Raw genomic sequence first — 23,177 nt, 5'->3', positions numbered from 1 at the left:
TCAATGTGTTAAAAAGCAACCTTTTAATAAAGAAAGCAGAACCATACTTTGCTGTTAACAAATATTTTGAAAAAGGCTTATAAAATTAAATCTAAGCCAATTATCTGGTGCATCTGCAGCTGAGAAGGAAGTGTCAATACTCCAAACATCTGCTCAGTGTGTGTCCTCCCCTTTCTTACAGAGGAAGTGCTAGCTTCCAGTTGTACAAGCAATTAAGAGAGCAATAAGATATCGCTCAACAAAAACTATTTTCTTAGATGATTATAGACTAAGGCCAAAGAAGAAATTCATAAGTTAAGCACCATTACTAACATGGAAGCCTGTCAAAGACACCAGTTTGAATAGCACAGCTTTCTTCCTAGCCCCCACACCTAGGGGTCAGCTAACCTCTGGGGGGAAGGCTCGTGCCAACGACGAAACCAAACCATCATGGACAGCACACTCCAGTCACTGGAGTCGGCTCATGCCAGAGACTGGACAGCAGGAGGACCTCGATGTTTCCCATAGCAAAGCTGAAGGCCAAAGAGTCCCAAAGCACTGGAAGAAACAGAATGCAACAACAAATCATTTCAGTTTCAAAAATGACGTCCTTTCATAGCCTCAAGGCACGAACAAAAAAACACCCTGTATCTTTCCCACAAGGCAACAGAGCTACGATCCCCTCATCACTGACGCCACGCAACAAGCTTGTAGTAACCATTAAATATTAGAAAAGACACACAAAAGGAGAAAAAACCCTGTGGGAAGCCACGGCTCCAGCCTTGTCCACTCACCCCCGGCACGGTCTGCTCAGCTGGAGGCCAGAACGCTGGGAGCACTCACCGGCCACAGCACCCGCAGCACCTAGGCAGAAGCAGGGTGGGTTAGGAGGGCGTTTCTCTGTGCTACACCTCTTCCAGCTGCTCTGAGCGCTGCACCTTCACTGTCAAACAGAATGGGAGGAGGGTAGCGCATTTTCTTGGATATTCAGGCATGGATTATTTATAGGTCATCGACTGAAATGTGTGAAAACTGAACAGACCATCCACCAAGACACCGGCCTGTGCTTCCAGACAGGATCCATATTCTAGATGCCATCTAAACAGTTCCAGAAATAAAGATTAGGCTAAAACAAATGGTGCAAACTCCCCTGCACCTTCTCAACCCATCCCCCAAGTATTCCGCTGGGACTCGTGTTATCCTCGTACAAACTCTCTTTTCATGAGGCAGCAGTGACAGGACTCATTTACTTTGAGGGTTTTACTTTGGCCCTCCTGGCTTATATCATAACCTGAAATATTACATTAAAAAGGCTTTTAAAACCTAACATTCACAGCAGCGCAGGAGCTTTTCATTGCAGCTAGCTTCTTCCCTGCCTGTTTGCGTGTGGCACCTTCACATTAAGTGCATGAGTTAAGATGTAGATTAGCAAGGCAAGAAACCTTTGCCCTTGGCATAGACACTCAGCTGTGACAGGAAACTTCAGGCTTTTTTTCTATGAAGTGTAGAACCACTCATTACACATTGGCAGGGAAGTGCACATCTCCAAACTATACACATTTTCTCTTAGATAAGCAAAAGACTCAAGTGTTTATAAATATGAAAAGTTCAGCAGCTGGCTAAAAAGTTAATTCTCCAGTCTCACTTAATGAGCTTTGGGGAAAGTGGTAGGGGGATTTGTTCAGAAAGTAAAGCAGAGTGTCACAGAAAGCAGGACTTGCCAGACAGGGCTCTGTTTAGTCCTACTTTCTGTCTCTAGATGGCTGCTATCAGCAAAATGGCAAGGAATCCTCTAACAGGGAGCTATGGAACAACCAGAATGAGAAATCTTTTCTCCTAATCTTGCAATCATAAAAATTAGCCGATTTTTAATTCAAGTCCCATGACTTCTTTCTTTGTTGTGAAAATATCAAGCAATCCATATCAAAGCACTTTGGAACATGGACTGTCTTCAGATTTTGTCCCATTCCCTGAACAAGGAAGTTGTTTTCAGTAGGATTCAGCAGGAACACTGCTGCCATATTTTTTCCAATACTTTAGTATTAACTAATAGTCGTCTATTCCAATAGCCTAAGGTTTGGACTTAAAAAATGGGACTGATTTCCTCGGAAGGTAAGTACGTTGGCTGTTCTCAGGAACTTCTGAGCAGACTACTGACAGTGCCTGCTGTCACTCTGCATCTCTAGTTTTCCTGAAGGCAGACTTCTCGGTGTCTTTATAAGATATTACAGAAGGAATTGTGCAACATTGCTTTTGCAAGATAATACACAGCTAACCAATTCTCCACCTGTGTCATTATTAAAAAATAAAAATTCATCCTGAATGCAAAAATAATGACACCCTTTTGTCTGCAGTTTCAACAGAAGTTGTTTTATGTGACAGAATATTTTTCAGCTTGCTCAGTGAACTGTCTAGATTATTGTCATCCCTTTTACATACCTCCTCCCTTCTGTCACTTATTGAGAAGATTCTGAACAGTAACTACTTAAGAAACAGAGCTGTCTCTAATGATCAAGAGCAGAGTGATTCTCCAAGAGATCAGAAACAAACAGCAAGGCTGAGCTCTTACTCACTCGTACTGCGGGTTACACGCAGCTGTCTACCACCGCCTATTCCACTGTGCCCCCCGGCACTGACTCACGGTACATCTTCCCTTCCTCAAAGAACGTTAAAACTCCGAGTTGCACAGTTGGCTCTAAGCGGAGCAACAAATGCTAAGGACTTCTGCCAGCATCAGTCCCTAGAGCCTGCAAACCCTTCCACCTGCGCACGACAGAACGAAAATCCCTCTGGCGCCTGGTCCCAGGGCCCGGCAGCGCGGAGGCAGGGCTGCCTCCCCTTCCAGAAGGAGCCGACTCGCAGCCGGTGCCAGGGCTCGGCTCTGTTGATGGTGTATTACGCTGTATATGTTGGAACTAGTAAATGCTTCATTGTGATTTTTGGCCACTTGGAATATTTTTAGCAATTTGCCAACGTTTACCCTGTGATTTATTATGGAGGAAACAAACTCAAGCACTAACAAATGAAAATATGTAAACTCTGGCTTTTCAAGTCAATAGAAAGGTATTCAACTTCTTAAAACCCTTTAGGAGGCATGCTGTTTGCTGTAGATTCAATTGCTGGAAACAAGAGTTTGATTAAGAAGCAACTGAAATGTAATCTAAGTAGTCATATCTAAGTCTCTTAGATATTTATAGTGAAAAAATCCATATACACAATACTTTCCAATTGTCATTCCTAAAACTGTGTTCTAGATTTGCTGGAAATTCAACAATTTGTTGGAAATATATTTTGTATTGCTTTCTCACTAAGGCCAAAGCACTCCAGGTATCTACCATCTAGAACTTTACTATCTCAAATTACTACATTTAATAAGTTAAATCAAAGCATCATGAAAAAAGAACTGAAATCATGAAATACACAGGGGAAAAAAATCATTTAGAAAGTTTAAAGCACTGGAATTACCTGCAGATATAACAGTAGATACAGCAAATAATTATTGTTTTATTACAGTATTCTTGGGTAGAGAGGGAGGTGTCATTAAAGAGAAGGTAAACTTCCATTTTTAGTATGAAAATCCAACTAGATGCTACTGCCACATCCCTCCAGAACACAAGACAGAATGCTTTATAAAGTGCTACCAGCCATCACAGAGTTATCTATAGTTGAAATACTGAAGCAATCTATTAATAAAATCATAAGTGTTAGTTTGATATTGAATAGCATTGTTTCTGACAAGTTTTCTGAAAGCTTCTGAAAACATCAGGAATGGGACCAACAGTACAATAATCTAATAATTAAAATAAGGAACAATATTAGTCATAAGAGTATGATTGGAGTTACCATTAATTCTACCTAAAATAGCAGAATACTGAAGATGGTATTTCCTTCCTGGCCGTCAATCTTGAGAGATTAAACAGACAAGAAGTGAATTCTGCATTACCTCAACACACTTTTGCAGTACAAAGCTGGCAGAGTGAGTGGCAAGAACCCCTCTGTGCCTGCCACCACCGTGACTTGGTTGGCAGAATGACGCAGTGACATGCATGCTTTTTGATCAGCTTTTCAGCTGAACAGACACTATCTACCCTTCCCTATAGAAAATAAGTGATATAAACATACTGTCAAATGACCAAACCCTGGGAGTTTTTTCCCCACATTTGGACATGTCACTTGGCATTCATAATGCCATTATGCAAAGCCAACTAACTCGTACAAAGTCTTTTTTGGTTCAAGAAACCCAGCAGAGAGAACTTCACCAAGCAATTCTTTGTTAGCATAACATTTGACCTTGTATCTCTTTGGAAATCATACAACTTTGCTAATGCAGTCCTTACAGAATTAATCAAGCAGATAGTTAGATCCTAGTTACTATGAACCCAGCCAATTATGAGCAGCACTGAAATTTGTCACTGGCATGTCCAACATTTTCCAACACAAAGATCAACAGAACCGTGTGGAAATGAGGCCCCACTCTCAGACCTGCATGATTTGGACATTGTGGACTAGAGTCGCTAGCAAAGCCAATGCTTTTAGGAACAAACTATTCTTAAGAGAAAAGGCTTACCTCCTGGGTCTCCATTACCTGCTGCATTAGAACAGCAAGAAAGCATAACGCCTTTCACCCTCTATTTTGACTAGTAAAGCTAGAATAAGTGATTCATTGAGAGTTCAGAGCTCTTTATGTGCTGCTCTGCTCTACTGCATGATATCCACAGTTCAATAAAGGCCAAATAGACTGCACGGCTTAGTGGCGAGGGGAAGCTGCCTATGCAGTTTCTTCTTCTGTTGAAGTAAGACAGCACAGCTTTCAGAGTCCAGGGAAAGATGACAAGGTTACAGCCAGCAATGTTGACAGATAAGCAAGGAAAAGAAACCCTAAAAAGGGCAGAGCAGAGAGGAGGAGGAAGCAGATGGGCACAGAAGGCACCCACAGGAGCAAACGGCTCAACAGCACCTATTTAGATATATTTAAAGCAGCACAGATTAGAAACACATCTAGCTAAAAGCCATCACCAAGTCCAATTTCTGCCCTTGAACAGGTACTCCAATGACAGAACCGTGGTCACTGAACACGTTCTCCAGCTAGTAACTGGAACCAGATGAGACATAAACCCATTGGTCTAGTTCCCAAAAGGTAAGTGACGGCTAAATAACTTCTGAGCCTGGCTTGGAAGTTAACAGTTACTTTGCCTCTGTTCTCGTCTGTTCCATTCACATCATACTACTAGCTTCCAGCACTCAGCAAGAGATCTGTTTTTCCTGCAGCCCAGCCTGCCTTTTACTCACTTCTCAAAATCTCTAGGCAACAAATTTATTTTCTGAGGTTCTCACACTGCAGTCTTCCGCTTCTATGAGAATAAAATCCATGTGCTCTGTGGCAAAATTTCTCTGGTGTTGAAATGCTGCACTCTCACCATAAGAGAGCAAATTAAAGCCATGGTATGTTATAGTAATAGTTCACCTTCTTGTCAAAATAGACATTTTGCCCAAATTTCAACAAGTGTTTGTCTCCAACTAGATTCTTACAAAAGGGGATAAAAGAATCCATGCTCCACAAGCACGAGACTGACTAGAGCCTACTTCACCATGGACCTCAAACCTCCCAAAGATCCCCCAAGTTACCTAAGCAAGCCCCATGAGAGACAAAATACTCACAGCTTTAGCAAAAATGACCATCAGCTCGGGGAACTGGTGCGTGAGGAGGGCAAGCATTGCCGAAAAAGAACATAGGCCTGCTGTGAAATGGATGAAAAAGGGAAGTTCCTTCTGTGGGTAAACGGAGACTTCGTGAAATGCTGAAAGGCAAAAAAATGAAGAATATTCACATTTGATAATCCAGGACAGTTTTCTGAATTATTTACACAGCCTTGTAACTCAGTTCTAGACTTCCAGGAGGAGTAAGTGTGGACTCAAGACTATTGTGCAGCAGATGTTAGGTCCCAGTACTTAAACTTCTGAAAATGTTTCCCCTACATTAAATGCTTGTCTTCATTATTAATAGTCATTACATCTTTCTCTTCCCAATCTTCCTTTCACTTGCATGGGCTTTATTTTTTGAAGCAGTTCATCAGGCTTAGTTTTTGGTAACTACTCTTTATTCAGGACAGAGGGAAGCACTGTAAAATTCACAAGCTATCAAAATCACCTACACCAATTGAAACAATTCAGGTGTTTCCAACCCTCTGAAGCAGAATCCTGTTACCTGAAGAGCACATCTCCCCATCCTATAAGAAGCTCAGCAAGTATAAAACAACCATCATGGCGCATATATATATACACACACGTATATGTGAGGTAGCTCCTTAATACTTTCCAAAGATTTCTGGTTGGTAAGCTACAGTAAATTTTTTCAGAGCAGCTGACATAGTAGACCTCAAAGAAAACAGTACCAGGACTAGGTTATAAATTCTGTACATAGCAGCTCCTTGCAATTTCCAACCTATGGTAACAAAATCAAAAGAAGGTGATTAGACGGGCTAAGGGCTGGCATATGGAGCTTTCAGCACTCCAGACACTACTACTGGTTACTAGCCGAGGACTTGTTTGGTGAATTTGCAATTACTTACTGGCTCTGAATACCTGCAGCTCTGACTTTTATCCAATGGTTTTAAAGGGATTTTAAAAGAAGAAAAAAATAGTTTCTGTAGACATAAGTAATTATGAAAGGGCTGCACACTTCTGACAAGCTGTTTTTAAAAATCTAATAAAAGCCTCAAAATGTAAGTACGCCTTTTTGTAAAACAAGAAAATACAATTGTATTCATTTTTAAACTTAAGTTTGAAGAGAAAAAAGACCCTTTACCCTCCCAGTTACTGTTTCTGAATGCTGGCAGATGAAACTACCATTACAAGACCAAGCCCAGCAAAAGTGGCTTGTGCTGTTGCAACTCATTAATGGCAAAGCGCTTGGAGTTCGGTTTGAAGTATATGATTTTGGAGCAAAACTAAGTAGATCATACGAAGTTCCATGTCTAACGCCCATCAGAGATGTTTATTTTTATCCCAGAGATTATCAGTTCACCTTCTTAATGTGCAACTAGCCCTGCTCGGCCATAATATAGTACAATAGTGACACACTGCACTGAGCAAGCAAAAAAACCACTTGTCTACTAAGGAACACTGTTATGCTCTCATCCTATGTAGAAACTCACCTGATTTTTAAAACATGGAGCAACATAATTTAGGAAAGGTCCCAACATAAGCTAAGAAAGTGTGGAAAAAAAAAAAAAACCAGGAAGGATTCTTTTTGCACTAGTTTTTCCCCTACATTGGGAAATTAAAATGAAATCTGAAACAGATAAGGACAACTAAAGATAATTCTATACGTTCACAGCCATTTGAGAATTGTTACTCGTCAGACCAATTTTTTGAATCATTACTTTGGTCAATGTTATTTTAAATAGATAAATTTTTAAAAAATTAAGTGTCAAGATTTCACGAGGAAGTACTGCAATAAAAGTGTTAAGATGATTTTATTTATGGGTTATTTTATATTTAAAACATAACAGGAATGCGCGAGTGATCGTGTTGAAATATCTGCATGTGTTGGTGTTTAATTATGCTGGGAAGTCTACAATTTAGGGTTAGTCGCTAACCAAGGAATTCCTTGTGCAATATCCTGCATAAGTGAGAAATGAGTAATTTAAAGCAGTCTGGGGGCAAATTTAAATTACACATTTTAAATATAACTTCAGGCTTTTAAATAGAAACACGTATGTGTAGTTTTCCTTTCCACAGCTGTGGTCTCAGTGGGTCTGCTGGTGCTTTTGCAGTAGCCCTTTCCAGTCCCGTGGGACTTGCATTTCTTCACAACGTACAAGTTCACCCCCAAAGGAATTCTATTAACATGTACAATTAACAGTCCAATTCTAACCGAAATTAATGCTACCTTCAAAATATGATGAGCACAGGCCCTAATGATTTAGTTTGTTTGCCTTACCTAAAGAAAAAAAACATGCAGGCTCATAATTGCACAAAGCAATCTTTAAGTAACGGGCAGCTGGAAAAGACTTACCGTTCAGTGTCAAGTGTTAGTATAAATCCATAAAAATACCTACATGGATAAAGTGTCCCAGGAAGAATACTGTCCAGCAGACTAATACGTACCAATGAATTAACGACAGAAAGCAATACATATTCTATGAAGCTATAGATTAACCAAGGATTCTCTGTCAGATCACGGACAGGTTCTGCTAGATACCTGAGCACAGGACTGGAACCATGCATTTATTCCTTGCTAAAAGGAAACAGCTCTTCTACAACAGTAGTCAAATCCATGACTGCTTTTAAAAGTACTTCAAAGAACTGGTCCATTTTGTTGTTCTCGAAGTTGGCCAAACTTAGTCTGAACGTACCACACACAGACTTCATCTTTGAAGGACTTACGTTATTACCGAATCAAGCTAACATGTACCACACACACGTCAAGTGCTCCAGGATCGTTTGGGAGGGACATCAACAAATAGCTCAATCCCCTTCACAGGAAGCTCAAACTAAAAAAATCACAGTAAGGTAAATACAGAATACCACAAACTGAACATGTCCTCAGCTTATGTTTTATTATCATTACTGCTTAGAAACCACTTACTTGGCAACAGTTCTCTGTCTGCTGTTTCTGTGCAACTCGGATAGGGATAGAAAAGATGACCTTTCTCTAACGGGTATGGGATCATCCTAAATGCTGAAAAAAGAGTGAGTGATGTTAGATCTGTATCTAAATCAAGTGACCAGCTTCTCACAAAGAGAACCAATCGTGTTTGAGGTGAATAAAGGCAGAGAGATTAGTCTACTGTACAGAAAAAAAGAAAACGAGGAGAGATACTTACTGCCTTCCCACGTACAGTGTAGCAGATTTAGAGCCCCTTCTATCCTCTTCCAATGCTGGAGGTGAAAAAAAGCATATGCTACTGCCTCACTGTCCCCTCGTTTCAGAATATGCTCTGGAGGTAGCACTAAGCTTTTCATTTCTAGCAAATACTGAAAGAAAAACGGGAAGCACGCTCGGTTACATGGAATATTCCAAAATCTTTGATTGTGAAACATAAATGATCATTTGAGGAATAACTGAGCATACCGCAGAGGGGCCAAATTCTACCTGTTTCTTCAACAGCCCAATCCTGACACAGTGCATACAGCCTGCACTCACATAGGACGTGAAAAGTAGCAAAACACACATCCGTGTATGACTTTTAAATTGTGGGTTTCACACACAACATATCAGGAAAAAATGCATCTTCAGTAAGACAAAATAAAAACATGTTCTTGAGGAATATACCTAAAGTATAATGCCACAGGTATAATACCAATGAGCTACAAGTTTGGGCTAATAAAAAAAACCCCAAACCAATGGTATTTTTGCTCATCATTTAATCACTGAAAGTTTCAATGTAGGAGGCTAAGTACTTGTTAGCTCTCAAGTATGAGTAGCAAACCAGAAAGTGTCAGTATGCTAACCAAAGGAAGAATAATAAACCAAACCCAGGAAAATCTTATTATAATGTGGTTTTGATGGACTACCACAAAGCATCTCTGATTTCAGATTTTTTCAATTTCAGTCTTCTCTCTACATCAGCAGAATATCTGATGCACAGAAGGGTCAAAGAACACAAGGATTAATCATCTTCCATTTCCCTTGAAACACAGGACATGCAATTTTGTTTTCTCATGGTACATTGAAAAAGGACAGGTATTCATTTTAACTTAGCTTTTAAAAACAGATGAGTAATTTTTACAAGAATGAAATGACAGTTTCAGCTCTAGTATTTACCTGCGAGTTGTTCTCTCCTAGCATGTAGTGTCTCATTCAATAACAGCCAAAGTTAATCCACACCTTTGATCAATGTAGCTGGCAATTCCTTTGACTGTCTCCCAAAGTGTAAGAATGCAGCTAACTCACCGATTTATTTCAGCAGATGCCACAAACTATGAGATTATTTACTAATCCAGTTTGAGGACTTAACTTTTCCCATTCAGATTCTTGAAGGAATGTAGGAGGGGTTGTGCCCCGGCCAAATAAAGCACATTTACTGCCTGGCTAGGTTCTTCTCTTAGTGCCTTGGGCCTACACTCCAGAGGGTAATATTCTTGCTAATCCTCTCTAATCCTCTTCAATTTTTTTTAATTTTTTTTTTTTTTTAACACAGTAAAGGATCACTCACACAGGGCTGCTGTGGGAAAATGGTCTCAAATATCTGACCCTTGACCTGACTCCTCCTGCTCTCCGCAGCACCCACTTTTCAACGGTACCAACTGCGCAGAGCAAGGCGAGACAAAGGCAGCAGCGGTGATGAAACCCCACTGCAAGCATTGCCACAACGTTGAACTCCACATTTCAGCTGTCTCTGCACCCATGTTACTGCATAAACAGAAAAATTCCACAGCTTGGCAGCTTTTCCTGTCCGTGCTTAGCTATAAAACAGGCAAGGTATCGGTACTGAAAATATCTTGGGTTTTGCAGATCTAAGAAAATTTTTATACACAATTTGTAAGATGTTCAGAAGATGACTGGAAAAGATTGTTGCATGCATTACCAAAATGTAATTACAGATCTCTCATTTTGAAATGACTTAATAGTACCAGTGTTCTAGCACTGTAAAATGCCTTCCTAACTTTATAAACAAAACAACCCATCCTTGTAAGAGCATTAACTCAGAGCAAAAAGAAACAAACGCTGCTTTATTTTCCTTATGCAAAATGCTGTTATGTGCAAAGACAACCACTTTCATCAGATGCAAAACAAAGGGCTTTCTGCTTTACATACTCATTATTTTTTAGTCCATGGGACAGAACAGACTGCAAATTCAAAACCCAGCTTTTCTTGCCCACTAATCCACTGTAACCCATCGGGCAAGTTACTTCAGGTGTTTGGACCCTTGTTCACTTGTTTGCTTTGACCATGAGCATTTCAGAGCTCTAGGTAGCCAGCAGAAATAAAATTTTGCCCTACCATCTAATAAATTGGTGTTTCAAGGCAATATTGTAACAAAAAAAATCATGAAGAAAACTGGATAGGTATACAACTAGAAGAGAAGATCAAACCACTGAAACCTGGAATCAGTTTCTGTTATTGTCTGTAGAACTACAGAACATATTTTGCAAACAGCTCGTTTGAAATGATATCTAACTTCTTTAAAAAGGTACATGAGGGTCCTGAAACAACTGGAGGATATACAATATAAAAGAACTTTTAGATAATGATAATGCGCTATAATCTTCTTCCCCTAAAGGCAGAGGCTAAAGAACAATCTGTCTGAGACTGTCTGAAATGAACTTGCTACGCTCTTGATCAGTCATGCAAACAAGCAGCAATTTCTCCGAGCAATTAGCTTTCTCAGTGCACATTCTATTAGACTGGACAGGCAGACAGAATAGAGCGGCTGGATAATTCGAGCCTTCACAGCAACAGTCATTCGGACTCCACGATCATTTGCAGAGGATTAGGTCCAGGACTAAGCCAACCTTCTGCATTCAAGGTTTCAAACCGAATGCATCACCAATACTAGGACAGTAAAAATATTTTATTTTTACCCAATGCTCAGTGGAATCCATATCCTGGCCACTTCAAGTAATGCCAGACATTAAATTACTGTAGCAATACTGACTTTTAATCTTGTTTACATGTGGATGAAGAAAATAAGTAACTGCAGCTCCTTCGATGACCAGAGTTCTGGAGCCATGCTTGGAAGCACAGCAGAAAGAAGTATTTTCAAATACTCTGAGTGGTTATTGTTTGGAGAACTTAATTTGGCTTCAGGGATTTTAAATATCTAAATTTATATTTACTGATGCTTACCCTTACCCAATAAAGGGCCTTCATTAATACATTACTGGCTTTTCCAGCAAGTTAGAAAATTTTGAGTTTGAGTATTTTTGATCATCCCCTATTGCAAACTACTAATTCGGGCCACCAAACACTTATGATATAAATACCAGTGTGTTTAACAACTCAATGGCTGGAGTTATAACCAACTTCAAGAAAACATGAGACTAGAAAGGCTCCAATAACAAGATGATAACGGGACTTTTTTCAGAAGACAATAAAAAGTAGTCCAATAGGAAATAAAATACTCTTACCTTTGGAACATGTGGGTTAAACTCCACAGCTCTGTGAATTGCTTCCACAGCATTAATTTCTGCTGTACTAAGCCCTCTTTTGGAGGCAGTTTCTGGGGAGAACCTGAAGGGAAAAAACCATGCTGAACAAAAGTAATAAATGCTAACCAGGTGTTTATTTGCATTGTACGCTTGGAGTTCATTAAAAATTGACTGATTTATCAAGAAAGATAAACAAACCTTTCCAGGACACAAATGTTCATGTTAATTTTGGTATCTTGACTGTCATCCATGCCCCTCTGACAAAGTTGTGTTTAACTTTTTGAAACTTCCTGTCAATCAGGTAAGGTAATTGAGTGCCCAGGCTTTTGTAAGACAGTTACAACATCACCTACTCAGAGGTAAAGCTCAAATCAGCTGTGCAAACAGACCACAATGAAAGTGAAATGCCAGCATGAACTACCACAAATATCCTGCACCCAATCCATAAAACAAAGAACTGCTGAACCTAACAAGACACTGAAAACAAAATTTATACAAAGGCCCATGTGCATACATTGGCTCTTGAAAAACATCTTCACCTGTATTAACTTTATGGATGCTTAGAAGGAACTTTAAGGTATGTTTAACTAAAAACACACACACACATATATACATATATAAATACACTTAACTTGCTCTTGGAAAGGTAACTGTGACATACTGGATTTAGATTTTTTTAATTCATATTTTTGAGCATAACCCAAGATTAGCAACAAACCACTTTTCAGAAATGTGCTTGCTTACCTTTCTGAAACAGCTCTGGCTTTTAACAGGGCTGCTGTGTAACATATTGCTGCTGATTTTGGAAGACTGATATCTATGATAAAATAAAATAATTAAGCTGTAAGATTCTAAGGCAAGACAAACATTTCAAACCCACATCCTTTGAGCTTAAAGATTTTTACTTGGGCAGACAATGAATGTAACATCTGGAACATTTCAGCTATGATTAGAAACTTTGAATTTCTTTGCACAGTCGTCTTTCTGGTCACCAGTCAGTCTGAGATTAAAAACTCAGAGTTGTAGTTAGGTGGTAAAGAATAATTCTTTTCTTCTAAACCTACCAAGACACTGAAACTGAATTAAAAAAAGAAATGCATGTATAAATACACACTTAAGAACAGTGTACTTTTTCTGTATTAACCTACAAAGGTTTAAAATCAGCTTCTAATCTTTGCCTAATTTTGCAACTGTACCTTAACACAGAGTTTTACACAATACTGAGAGACTGACTACATTTCAGACAGGTAGACAAATTTTAATGAAAACGCAGTTTCCATTCTTTTCCAGGTCCATGGGGAAAAATTCTATTAGTTGTAGGTTTTGTAGAACATCTGAAGCCAAGTTTGAGCTGACAATTATAGATTAGAAGGTTAGCACTCCACAGTACAAGTTTACTTTAAAAGCAGACAAAGTCTGGGGTCTAATTCCCAAGTACCATGTTGTGTATAGTCAGATGGCTCTTGCTTTTTTTGTAAATCCCATCCTGGGCTTGTCCATCACTTACTAGAAGTCTGGCTGTCGTGTCAAGCAAAACACAGGGGCGCTACAGAGAGTTTGAAGCTCATGCTCATTTTTCCAGATGCTTAGAAAAAAATCAGCAACTCTTCCTTAAGGAAAAGTGTTGCAATACCTGATGTTAACATAAAGAAGCACCAGGAAAAGAGCAAATGGTTTTGTTAAATTAATAAGAAACACAGAAGAATTACACAGGAGAGTAACAGGAGCAGGCTGCTAGGGTGGCCACACACAAGGGGCAAAACTCTGAGGACAATAAGAAAATAAGTATATACATTATTAACCTTTATTTGGACTTGCACAACACCTGAAACGTATGAGCTGAGATGGAAAGTGAAAGACTACTGCCATTTAAAGGACCGAAGTTTGCATGCCACTAAATCTCTATGCACTAACGTGCAGCGTGCTTGTACGTTGCTATCTCTGGCAAGCAACCGCAGTATTACAGAATCACGAGGCCAAGCCTGGAAGATGACAAAAGGGAAAATGACCATTTCGAGCTTATTTACATCAGTTACTTAGGGGGCTATGCGCTGACTGAAAAAGGCTGATGAATTTAGGCATAACCAGGGATGTAAGAGAGATTAAAAAATTAAAATAACCCTTGAATTGAAGCAAAGTGAGCTCCAAGATATCTTTACAAATTAGAAGTAACTTAAAAACATAAGGAGTAATTTGTATGCAATTTAGCTTGCCTAAATTTGACCTCATCATTCAAAACAAAAACTGACTTGCACTCTGAGAGCTCCTATTGGTTGCCGATGAAGGGAATCTAGTCAACTAGCTGAGATCATGGGCAGACGTCTGCTTCTGGATAGGCACACCTTGCCCACTTCTCTACTCCTAGGCGAAAACACCAGTATTTCCCAACGGACACCACCTACCATCATACTTTGCTAACACTGCCTGGACATCTGCATAGGCCTGTAACTCCAGCAGTGCCTCCAGGAGGTTTTCATGAATATTCAGCATGCTGAGAAGTGGAAACTCTTTCATCAGCTGCAAATGAGAAATAAATTGGGCACATACAAAATTGCACTTGAATCATGAAATATTAGCAATCAGTACAACAATGTAAGCTTTTTCAATGTTCCGTTCTTCCACAGTGTTAGAAACTGGCGTGTAAGCAGCATGAAAAGAATTGCATCATTTCTACCTTTAAGGTATCGCTTTTTTTTCCTATATTCACCTACTAGAAAAGAAGGATACTGAGGTTCATACAACATGCTCTCAGCCCAAATTTGCACATCTCCCACAGAGAGTTCTTTTGGTCAGTAATATTTTCCTATGCAAAAATAGCTTATGATACACCTTGAGCAAGTGAAGAAAAAATGACGATAAAGTATAAAGTTGGCTATTTTGACAAGTTAGTTGTTGAGGCAATCATGAAGCAAACTGGACCACAGAACTGTGAACATATGACATTATATTATATAAAAATTTAAAATGGAGACGTAGAATGTAACTAGACATAACTAGAAAAAACTGTTCTCCAGAAAAATATCATGAATTGTGATGTGCAAATTTCAGTGGAAAATAATTCAATTAGAATAATTATGATGCCAAGAAAGGAACTTTAAACCATCAATTCAGACAATGTGACTGAAAACAACAGCAGTTGCTTGCTTTTTTTACTTACATCTCTCATCATTTTTACTGCTTCTCGTATTCTTCCAAGTTTTCTTGCACACATAGCTAGTCTTCTTTTCACATATACCAATACATTGGTGTCTCTTCCTGATTAAAAAGACAAAAATATTAGTCTATCAGTTTCAATCCTTACCTCACCCTCCCTCTCTCACCACCCTTCCCAAAAAACAAACAAAAAAAACAAAACACCACAGACTTTTTCCTAACCACATGTAAAAGCACAAAATAATTACTACTGCTGTCCCAATCAAGGCCCATCCAGACCAATGCCAGCAACTTTTAACCAGGTCAAATGACAAAAAATTCTGGTTTTTTTCCACAATGTTGGGTGGAATGAAAGAAGGTGCTACTGACACACACTAATTGCTTCATAAGCCTGCTCCACCTATTCAACCTTCCAAGACAATGTCAAGAGACAACCCACAATGAATACACAGCGGAATTGCCACTTCTTTGATTCACCTGGGTACTACAAAGGATCACAGAGCACACCATGCATAAGCATAGCTAAAAGAGTAGGAACTGCCTCACTGAACTGGGAATCAAACTAGAATCACTAATTAGAACTTTAGTTTCACATTTCTGCTCACATAAAACCAAGAATTTATGTGATTCAAAAGTGCTTACTCAGCTGTGCTTCATGCTGGGGACTTTGGGAATGGCAGTTCTGAGACTTTCTGTAAATCATTTCTCCTGCTTTCAGAGCCTGCTTGAAATACTTCTCAGCGTCCACAATAGTTGTTGCTTCTTCCTCAGCAAGGAGGACATATGCAGTGGCACAACTGTAATAAGGAAAAAACTCACTCATTATTCAAAAAATATTAAACTGTCCCTCAGAATAAGTGCTAAAAGCATTAGAAATGGACAGTTTTCACTTATGTTTAATATCTAAGCTTTGACAATATTAAAGTACCAAAATATGGACTTGAGTTCAAATGGTGAGTTTCAGAAAAACAGAGACCGCTACCATTTTACAGAAAACACACATGTTTTGAGAAAGATCAAAAGAAAGAATTGGCAAATTATTTTCCTTGAAATATTAAAAATGCTCTGGAATTGTGTGGAGAGATATTTTTGTGTTTGGTTTGCTTTGCTTTTTTAAAATCAATGGTAGACATTTTACACAAAAACAACAAGGCTACACAATAAAACAGTCACAGAAGTGCATGAAATTCTTTGGTTTGCGTTATAAGAGTATTTTTAAATCCCTTACAGGAGTGGCCCCTGTGTATCTGTGAACCCCAAATACAGTTATTACCACAATGCCATCTCTGAAACACAGATGATCTCATATCCAATTTGGACTGTTCCAAGGCTGAGTAAGCAATTTGTTATTGCTACTGATACAAAGATTTTTTTTAAATCTTCCCCAAGAAAAAGGGAGAATAAAAGCTATTTTTAATAGAATAGTTCAACACTTCAGTGCAACTGACAGCCCCATGTGCAATTCTCACAGCCCCAGAAGTCCCCCTTAAGCTAGTCAGAACTTTGCTAAAAGTAAATTATTGGAACAAGAAACTGATAGCGGGCTCAGCATCACCCCACTTCATCTTTCACGCTAGAAATACAGCAACTTATACTATAATAATACAACTTATAGAGCCTGCTTGAAATACTTCTGTATACTTATAATACAACATCTTTCACACTAGAAATAATACAACTTATACTCTAAACCTACTCATTGTTCAACTCCAAAGCTTGATAGGCTGCTTTAATCCGGGCTTGCGGGTTTCTCTCTCGCCATGCTTTCTGCATAACTGTTGCAAAGAGATTGAAAGGCTGGTGAGGGACAGAGACACCGGCGAAACACCTGGGAGGCACCGAGGCAAGGCTGGCTGCTTGTGCCTCAGCTCTCCATTAACATTCACTTCCATTTTGCAAATTCCTGCTTGCTATATGATTGTTACAGGGAAGAGTAAACAAGTGATTTAATTCCAGCACGAGTTTATACCACAATCAGCAGAATCTTGCAACTTCTCATTACACCCCAAATTTAATTTAAGAAAGCAATACCACCAGGAAGATTATTCAGTGACCATTTCAGAACTCCTACACTGAGAAGCAAAGACAGCTTACATAACCAGGCAGATGTACAATTTCTAAATTGCTACAGATTTTTGGAAACATATCCCAAGACTTGTTGAAAGCTTGGCAGGAGCAATTGTTAAACACAGGTTCTTGCACGGACCTGCACAGAATTTTAATTTAAGCTTTCAAACAGAACTTCAAAGAAAACAGTGAAAGAATAAGCTGTGTCTCGCACAGGTATAGTTTCATACTTATGTATTTAGACAACTACCAGACCATAAAGGGTTAAACAATTTCTTTTTAAATTTACAAAGCACAGTTGAGTGGCGTAACATGGCAAAGCCAATTCAAGATATACTATAATAATTTATCACATTACTAGAAAGTATTCTAGGAAACCATTAAAAAGAATGAAATCTATCTATTCAAAAGGGTCATTTGAATTACAACTTGGATTGAAAACCACGGTCAGATAAGGAGCAAACAAAAGGTCAACGCAGTGACTCCAAACCCCTCCCCACTCTCCTTCCATTGGGGAAAAATGGAAATCCCAAACTGAAAACCAACTTGTAGCAAAAGAAAAACAACATACTCGGAGCTACCATGTTCTATGCAGAACTAATAGCTTTCACCCTAAATAACAGTTCTGAAAGAACTCCAAAACCTTACGTTCATGGAGTTACATCTCTGGCCTATCTCAAGTACGATAAGAAAATTGAAGAATCTATACATGTTTCTTTTGGAACAAACCCCTCTGCTGTCCAGCAAGAATAACGTGGAAAAATGTTCAAGTTTTCTTTTGGAAACAAAATATTAGTCTTGGCTTAGTAAGCGAGACAATACACTCCATTTGTGAAGCAAAACCACATCGTTCATATCAAGCATGTCACAGCCAAGTAACGCTCCCGGAACTTGACAAATTGACAATAGTTTGCACCTAGTCTGACAATAACCAGGTAGAGAAAATTTTCTGCACAAAATATGTGGAACACAATGAAAACATTCTGGAGACTGCACTATTCATTACTAAGGTTTAACTGAGACCACGTCTTTGGCTGCTGAGAATACAATCAAGGTTTTCAATATCGTACTGTTAATTATTTGAAGTGTGAGATCTTAAAATATGTCAGGATCCTGACAACCTTAAGTCAGTGGAGAAAGCACAGGGTAAAAAACCCCATCTTTTGACATAACTTGGGCTACCTCAAAGTATATAAAAAATACCCACTTCACGCTCTCCAATAGTTATACACGTTATGCATAGGACATTGGTACCTGTGTCTGAGGGCCGAAGGGCATCTGTATCACACGTGAAAAAGTTCTGGTGATCTTGAGCAGACAAATTCATGTCATAGTATGTAAGAGGCTCCTTCCCAGTCACCCACATGTACCTTTAACGGGAGAAATTTCAGTAAGAGGCGCTCCTAACACATAGTAACGCTGATACCAAGGGGGATATCTGATGTGCCTAACAACTGAAGCTAGTGCAGCAATTTCGTTGTTAATAAGAGACTGGAGCTACTAAGCAGAAGTTTTCAAGTACTACTGTTCCATAATCTGTACAGGCTGCCAGAAGGCTTCCTGCAGAGGGGAAAAACCAGTCTTTTTGATCCTAAAGCTCTAAACAACTTAGGAACTGGCTTTCTAGGAAGCAGCTTTTCCTATGAAATAATACAACGAAAGTTACAACACAGCCATATCGGTTTAATAAAAGAGAATTTAGATTCAGAATCAGTCTCAACCTCTGAATAAAGTAATAACAGCTGTAAGACCACAACTTCCATAGAGTTTTTTAAAAGAGGACGAAAGAATTCTGGGAATATTTTTCTCCTACTTTACTCTCAAAAAACCCTGATGATGTTACAGTAATATTTGCATTCTTAACATTGAAACGGCTAAAGCTTGGATAAGTGCCTTTTAAACACAGGATTGGCATCAATCACCCCTATAATCTTCCAAGTCTCAGCTGTCTCCCCGTATTACTGGAGCAACCTCTGTGAACAAGTCACGTGTATGCTCCCAATTAGTTTTAAAAATACACAATTGAAAGTAAGATAATTAATACCTGCTATACTCTGCCCCTCTGAAAAGATTGAGAGGGTTTCGCCATACTTTGCACTCTGGAGAAAAAAAAAAAAGTACTTTTTGAATTAAGAGCACAAGAAATACTCCCTTGACTTTAAAACGCAGTCATGCAAATGCAATTTTACTTTCAAAAGCCACTTCAATGATATTTTTATACAACCTGAGCATGATCATACGATCTTCTTCTTCATAAACTTCTGCCATTCCATAAATATTTTTGCTCCCCAAAATTGCTGGGGTACAAAAGCACATGGTGGAAAGATTAAACACTGCCATTTACACTTACACAATGTTTATCTTGCTCACATTCAGAATAGAAAACATCTAATCTTACTGAAACAGTTTTAGCTAAATGTGTAATATATTTTCTAAATCTTATTTTTAATAATGAACGTTTTCAATCAAAGATACATTATTATTTAGTGTGTTTTTACCATTATTAATAAAACACACTGTAACACGTAGGCCTTTCTCCAGTTCTTACAAGCACTAACGCAAGTCTCAAAGCCCTTTAAAAGCCAGTTCATGTGAACCAGCCACCTTGAAGCTTAGGGAGAGCTGCTAGGACACATCAGCCATCACCTGGCATGTTCTGCCTGCTCGTCTCATTCTCTCCAGCCGAGAACGCTGCTGGTGCTGGAGGGCTGTTTTCCACTCCGCCGATGAGGGGCCTCAGATGACTCACAGAAACCTGCTCAATGAAAGACGTGCCGTATTTTCGGAAATGCCACCACTCAAACACCTGTCACAGGAGAAAAAAGCATCAGAAATTTCCTTAGGCAACATCCTTCCAACATAAACATCAGAGACGAAGCCCAGTTGTTCACAGCAAGGACATCGCCTTGCAAATCACTATAGATGGAACTTATCTACATATAAATCAACACTAATTATCTGGTTTGGCCTGATCGCCCACATAACATGAAAGAGACTGAAAAAACTAGTAAAATTTTAGTCAAACATACATTCCTCCCTCCCCAACTCATTAGGGTAACTTCTAAACCCTTTTAGAAAGGGCCTGTATAGGGAAACTGTGCACAGAGGCAAGAACTGCAGGACGGGTATTGTTTTGCCATTTCACAAAAATAATCTAAAAAACCAAAGCACAAAATGGACAGTTATACTGACATGTCCTGCCCGTCAGAAAAGTCCAAAGACGAAAGGCTGAATTAACAGCAATTGAGTTCACTTACTAGAAATTTTGGGTCAGGAGTATTACTGTCTCTGATGCTATTAAAAATACCTGTGTATCACAGTCCTCAAGCACTACGCCATACGGTCAGCCCCAGAGCAACTTACCTGAGTATTTTCATGAGGATACAGAAAGGAGTGATGCTTAGACAAAGTGTATTCTTTGTAAAGGAGCATAACTATAAATAGTGGCTGACCAACAACCACTTTTGTCTCTTAAGAGTAAACCTACATAAAAGACCTATTACAAGCAGAATGCCTCTCCTTATATGACTTTCCTCCAATCCCTCAAACAAAACCCAGGCAACGTTACTTACAGCAAACAAGTTGTTTCTGCCACATAAGACACTTTTTTTTTTAATATTGGCTACAAGAAAATCACCTACAAAATAGATTTTGCATATTCTGCTAACAGATTTAATTGAGAAGAGACATTTTCTTTAGCTTTTAATACTGAAAATAAAGATTAACTCAAAAGATTTGTATGCAATACCACAGCCTGCATCAGGGTCAGACAATCGTCACGGCGGAAACAGCTGCGCTAGCAGAACCCACCATGCAAGTATGCTCTGCTCATTTCACACAAAGTCAGGCACATCTGTGCACTCTGTCATCTGAAGATGAGCTCAATTATTGCCTCATTTTCATGCTGAAGTGGTTAAGATAATGATAACACATGTGTAACACCCACCCACCACCACCACCACCCCCCCCAAAAAAAAATACGGTGGGAAGCTACATTCTTAACTATCTAGTTTAAAAGAGAGAAAAATCTCAGTTTTCTTTAGACAGAGAGGTCTGGAGAGTTTGTGTATTTCACATTTTTCTGTACACACACACATTTATGCATACATACATATGGACAGATATGCCTTAAAACAAGCCTGAGTTATTTTCCTTAGGCTCACCCCAACACACAACACGCATAGCAAGAGAGTACATACAATACATCAGAAAAGCTACTAAATAACAAGTTCCTTCCTAGTACAAAGGCACCCTCTAGAGTCAGATCAAAAAAGGCTGATTGCATCTACCCCCAATAAAAGCATCCCAGAGGTGCTAAAGTTATTTTTTTTTTAACAAAAAAAAGTGGATTACTTACAAATATCAAGCCAGATATAAAAGATGAAGTCACTGTAAGGGCAAAGTAGAATTTTGGAGTCAAAGTGCTTAAGAACACAGTCACTGTTAAGAGAAACAAAACCAAAGACTTAACAAGCAGAACCAAAAAAAAAATACCTTTTTATTAAACAACATTGAATGAAACATTGTGCAAATAAATAATACAACATAGGCCCAGTAACTTTACAGATAGTGCTACTTTCTAAGGGAATTCTTTCTATATGTTATTTTCTGTTTGTAAGCATCTGTGATAGTGAATTAGGTTATATACCCAATATAAAAAATTCAGTGTGAGCTCTTAGACAAAGCACCCCCCGGTTTCAACCACCTCATGGCTGGTGGACACCAACCAAAGCAATTAAACTTTTCATGGCTGATGGACCTCAACAAACCAGTGTAATGTATTATTTCATTTTAATCTAAAAGGGAAACGTATTGTTTTAATGCAGGTGTACGTTCAGTGTTAAGGACATACATTTTCCACAGAACTCTCCTTCCCGGGATTTACGGCCCAAGGCAGGAAACACAGTTTTCTAGTGCTACCCTGCCCGTGAATTTGACCCAAACCGCACACCGCCTCCGTCACCCGCCGCCAGCCCGGGCCGGGCGGGAGGGACCCCGGGCACAGCGGGCAGCCCGGCCGGAGCGCCAGGCCCAGCCCGGCCCGGGGGTGCGCGAACCCCGCTGCCGCGGCCCAGCCCCGTTCGGGGCCTCCAGCCCGGCAAGAGGCCCCCGGGGCGCGGAGCGGGTGTCTGCGGGGACACGCAGCCGGACACGACGTGACAGGCCGTGGGCTGGGGCCGCGGCTCAGATCCCCCCCCCCGGGGCACCGGGCGGGCAGCAGCGGGGAGCACTCGGGCGGCACCGGGAGGGCGTCACGGGGCTGCCGAGGCCCGGGCTGCAGCCCCAGACACCGGGGTGTCCCCAGACCCGGAGGCGGCGGCACAGCGAGAGCCCCGGGGCCTGTCCGGCCCACACCGGCGGCCCCGCAGCCCTTCCACAGGAGCGCGGCCCGGCCGCATCCAGGGCGGGTGGGGACAGCCTTTCCCCCGGCGAGCCCTCAGCCCCCCGGCGCGGCCCCCCGGTCTCACCGGCCGCCAGGCTGTCCCGGAGCCGCAGCGGCACCCGCAGCACCACGTAGAAGAGGCCGAAGCCGGCGGCCATGGCCAGGAGCCCGCGGGCCCACGGCGCCGCCGCCGCCGCCCGCCGCCGCAGCTGCTCCCAGCGCCGCAGCGCCGCGGCCGCCCCAGGGCACGGCGGCCCCCGGCCGCTCCCGCCGCCGTCCGCCATGGCCACCACGGGGGGACGCCGGGAGAGGGGCGGGCCGTGCGGCGGGGCGGGGCCCGGTGGGCTCCGCCGGCGCGGGCAGCCCGGTCCACGAGCCCATCACCGCTCCCCCGCTGGCGGGGCGCGGCCCGAACGTCCCCCCCACACCGCGGCCCGGGAGGCACGAAGGCCTCCGCCTCGCCCCCGGCTGCTGCGGCCCCACCGGCGCGGCGCGGCGC

General features: G+C 40.7%; 1 protein-coding gene across 2 annotated transcripts; it reads right to left on the bottom strand.

The window, feature by feature from the left end:
• Nucleotides 1-23,078, bottom strand: ST7L (suppression of tumorigenicity 7 like). Of its 2 annotated transcripts, XM_075776025.1 has the most exons (16): nt 22,764-23,076; nt 21,653-21,735; nt 19,942-20,101; nt 19,340-19,394; nt 18,550-18,665; nt 16,925-17,003; nt 15,871-16,025; nt 15,233-15,330; nt 14,478-14,592; nt 12,820-12,892; nt 12,055-12,157; nt 8,808-8,958; nt 8,570-8,662; nt 5,638-5,777; nt 774-843; nt 1-537 (listed from the first exon to the last, which is right to left on the bottom strand). In XM_075776025.1, exons 1-15 carry the CDS (start codon nt 22,960-22,962, stop codon nt 790-792), a joined length of 1,674 nt encoding a protein of 557 aa, XP_075632140.1. In that variant the 5' UTR covers nt 22,963-23,076; the 3' UTR covers nt 1-537; nt 774-789. The 2 variants fall into 2 exon arrangements, with proteins under 2 accessions (XP_075632140.1, XP_075632141.1); XM_075776026.1 differs by lacking the exons at nt 1-537; nt 774-843; nt 5,638-5,777 and adding an exon at nt 8,347-8,474 and having other exon boundaries at nt 22,764-23,078.
• Between the last annotated feature and the right edge of the window lie 99 nt (nt 23,079-23,177).

Source organism: Balearica regulorum, chromosome 25, assembly GCF_011004875.1.
Source record: "Balearica regulorum gibbericeps isolate bBalReg1 chromosome 25, bBalReg1.pri, whole genome shotgun sequence".
NCBI lineage: Eukaryota > Metazoa > Chordata > Aves > Gruiformes > Gruidae > Balearica > Balearica regulorum.
The sequence above is the reverse complement of the archived record's forward strand: the minus strand, read 5'-3'. Positions and strand labels throughout refer to the sequence as shown.

Bases quoted from the DNA above. Each gene is read 5' to 3' on its own strand.
- ST7L (XM_075776025.1), bottom strand. From the start codon at position 22,962: ATGGCGGACGGCGGCGGGAGCGGCCGGGGGCCGCCGTGCCCTGGGGCG. The intron at 8,959-12,054 runs GTAAGAGTATTT...TTTTTCTTTCAG, and splicing joins TTAACCCACATGTTCCAAAG to TATTTGCTAGAAATGAAAAG. The intron at 844-5,637 runs GTGAGTATTTTG...GCTTCTGCCTAG, and splicing joins TGGTCATTTTTGCTAAAGCT to GTGCTGCGGGTGCTGTGGCC.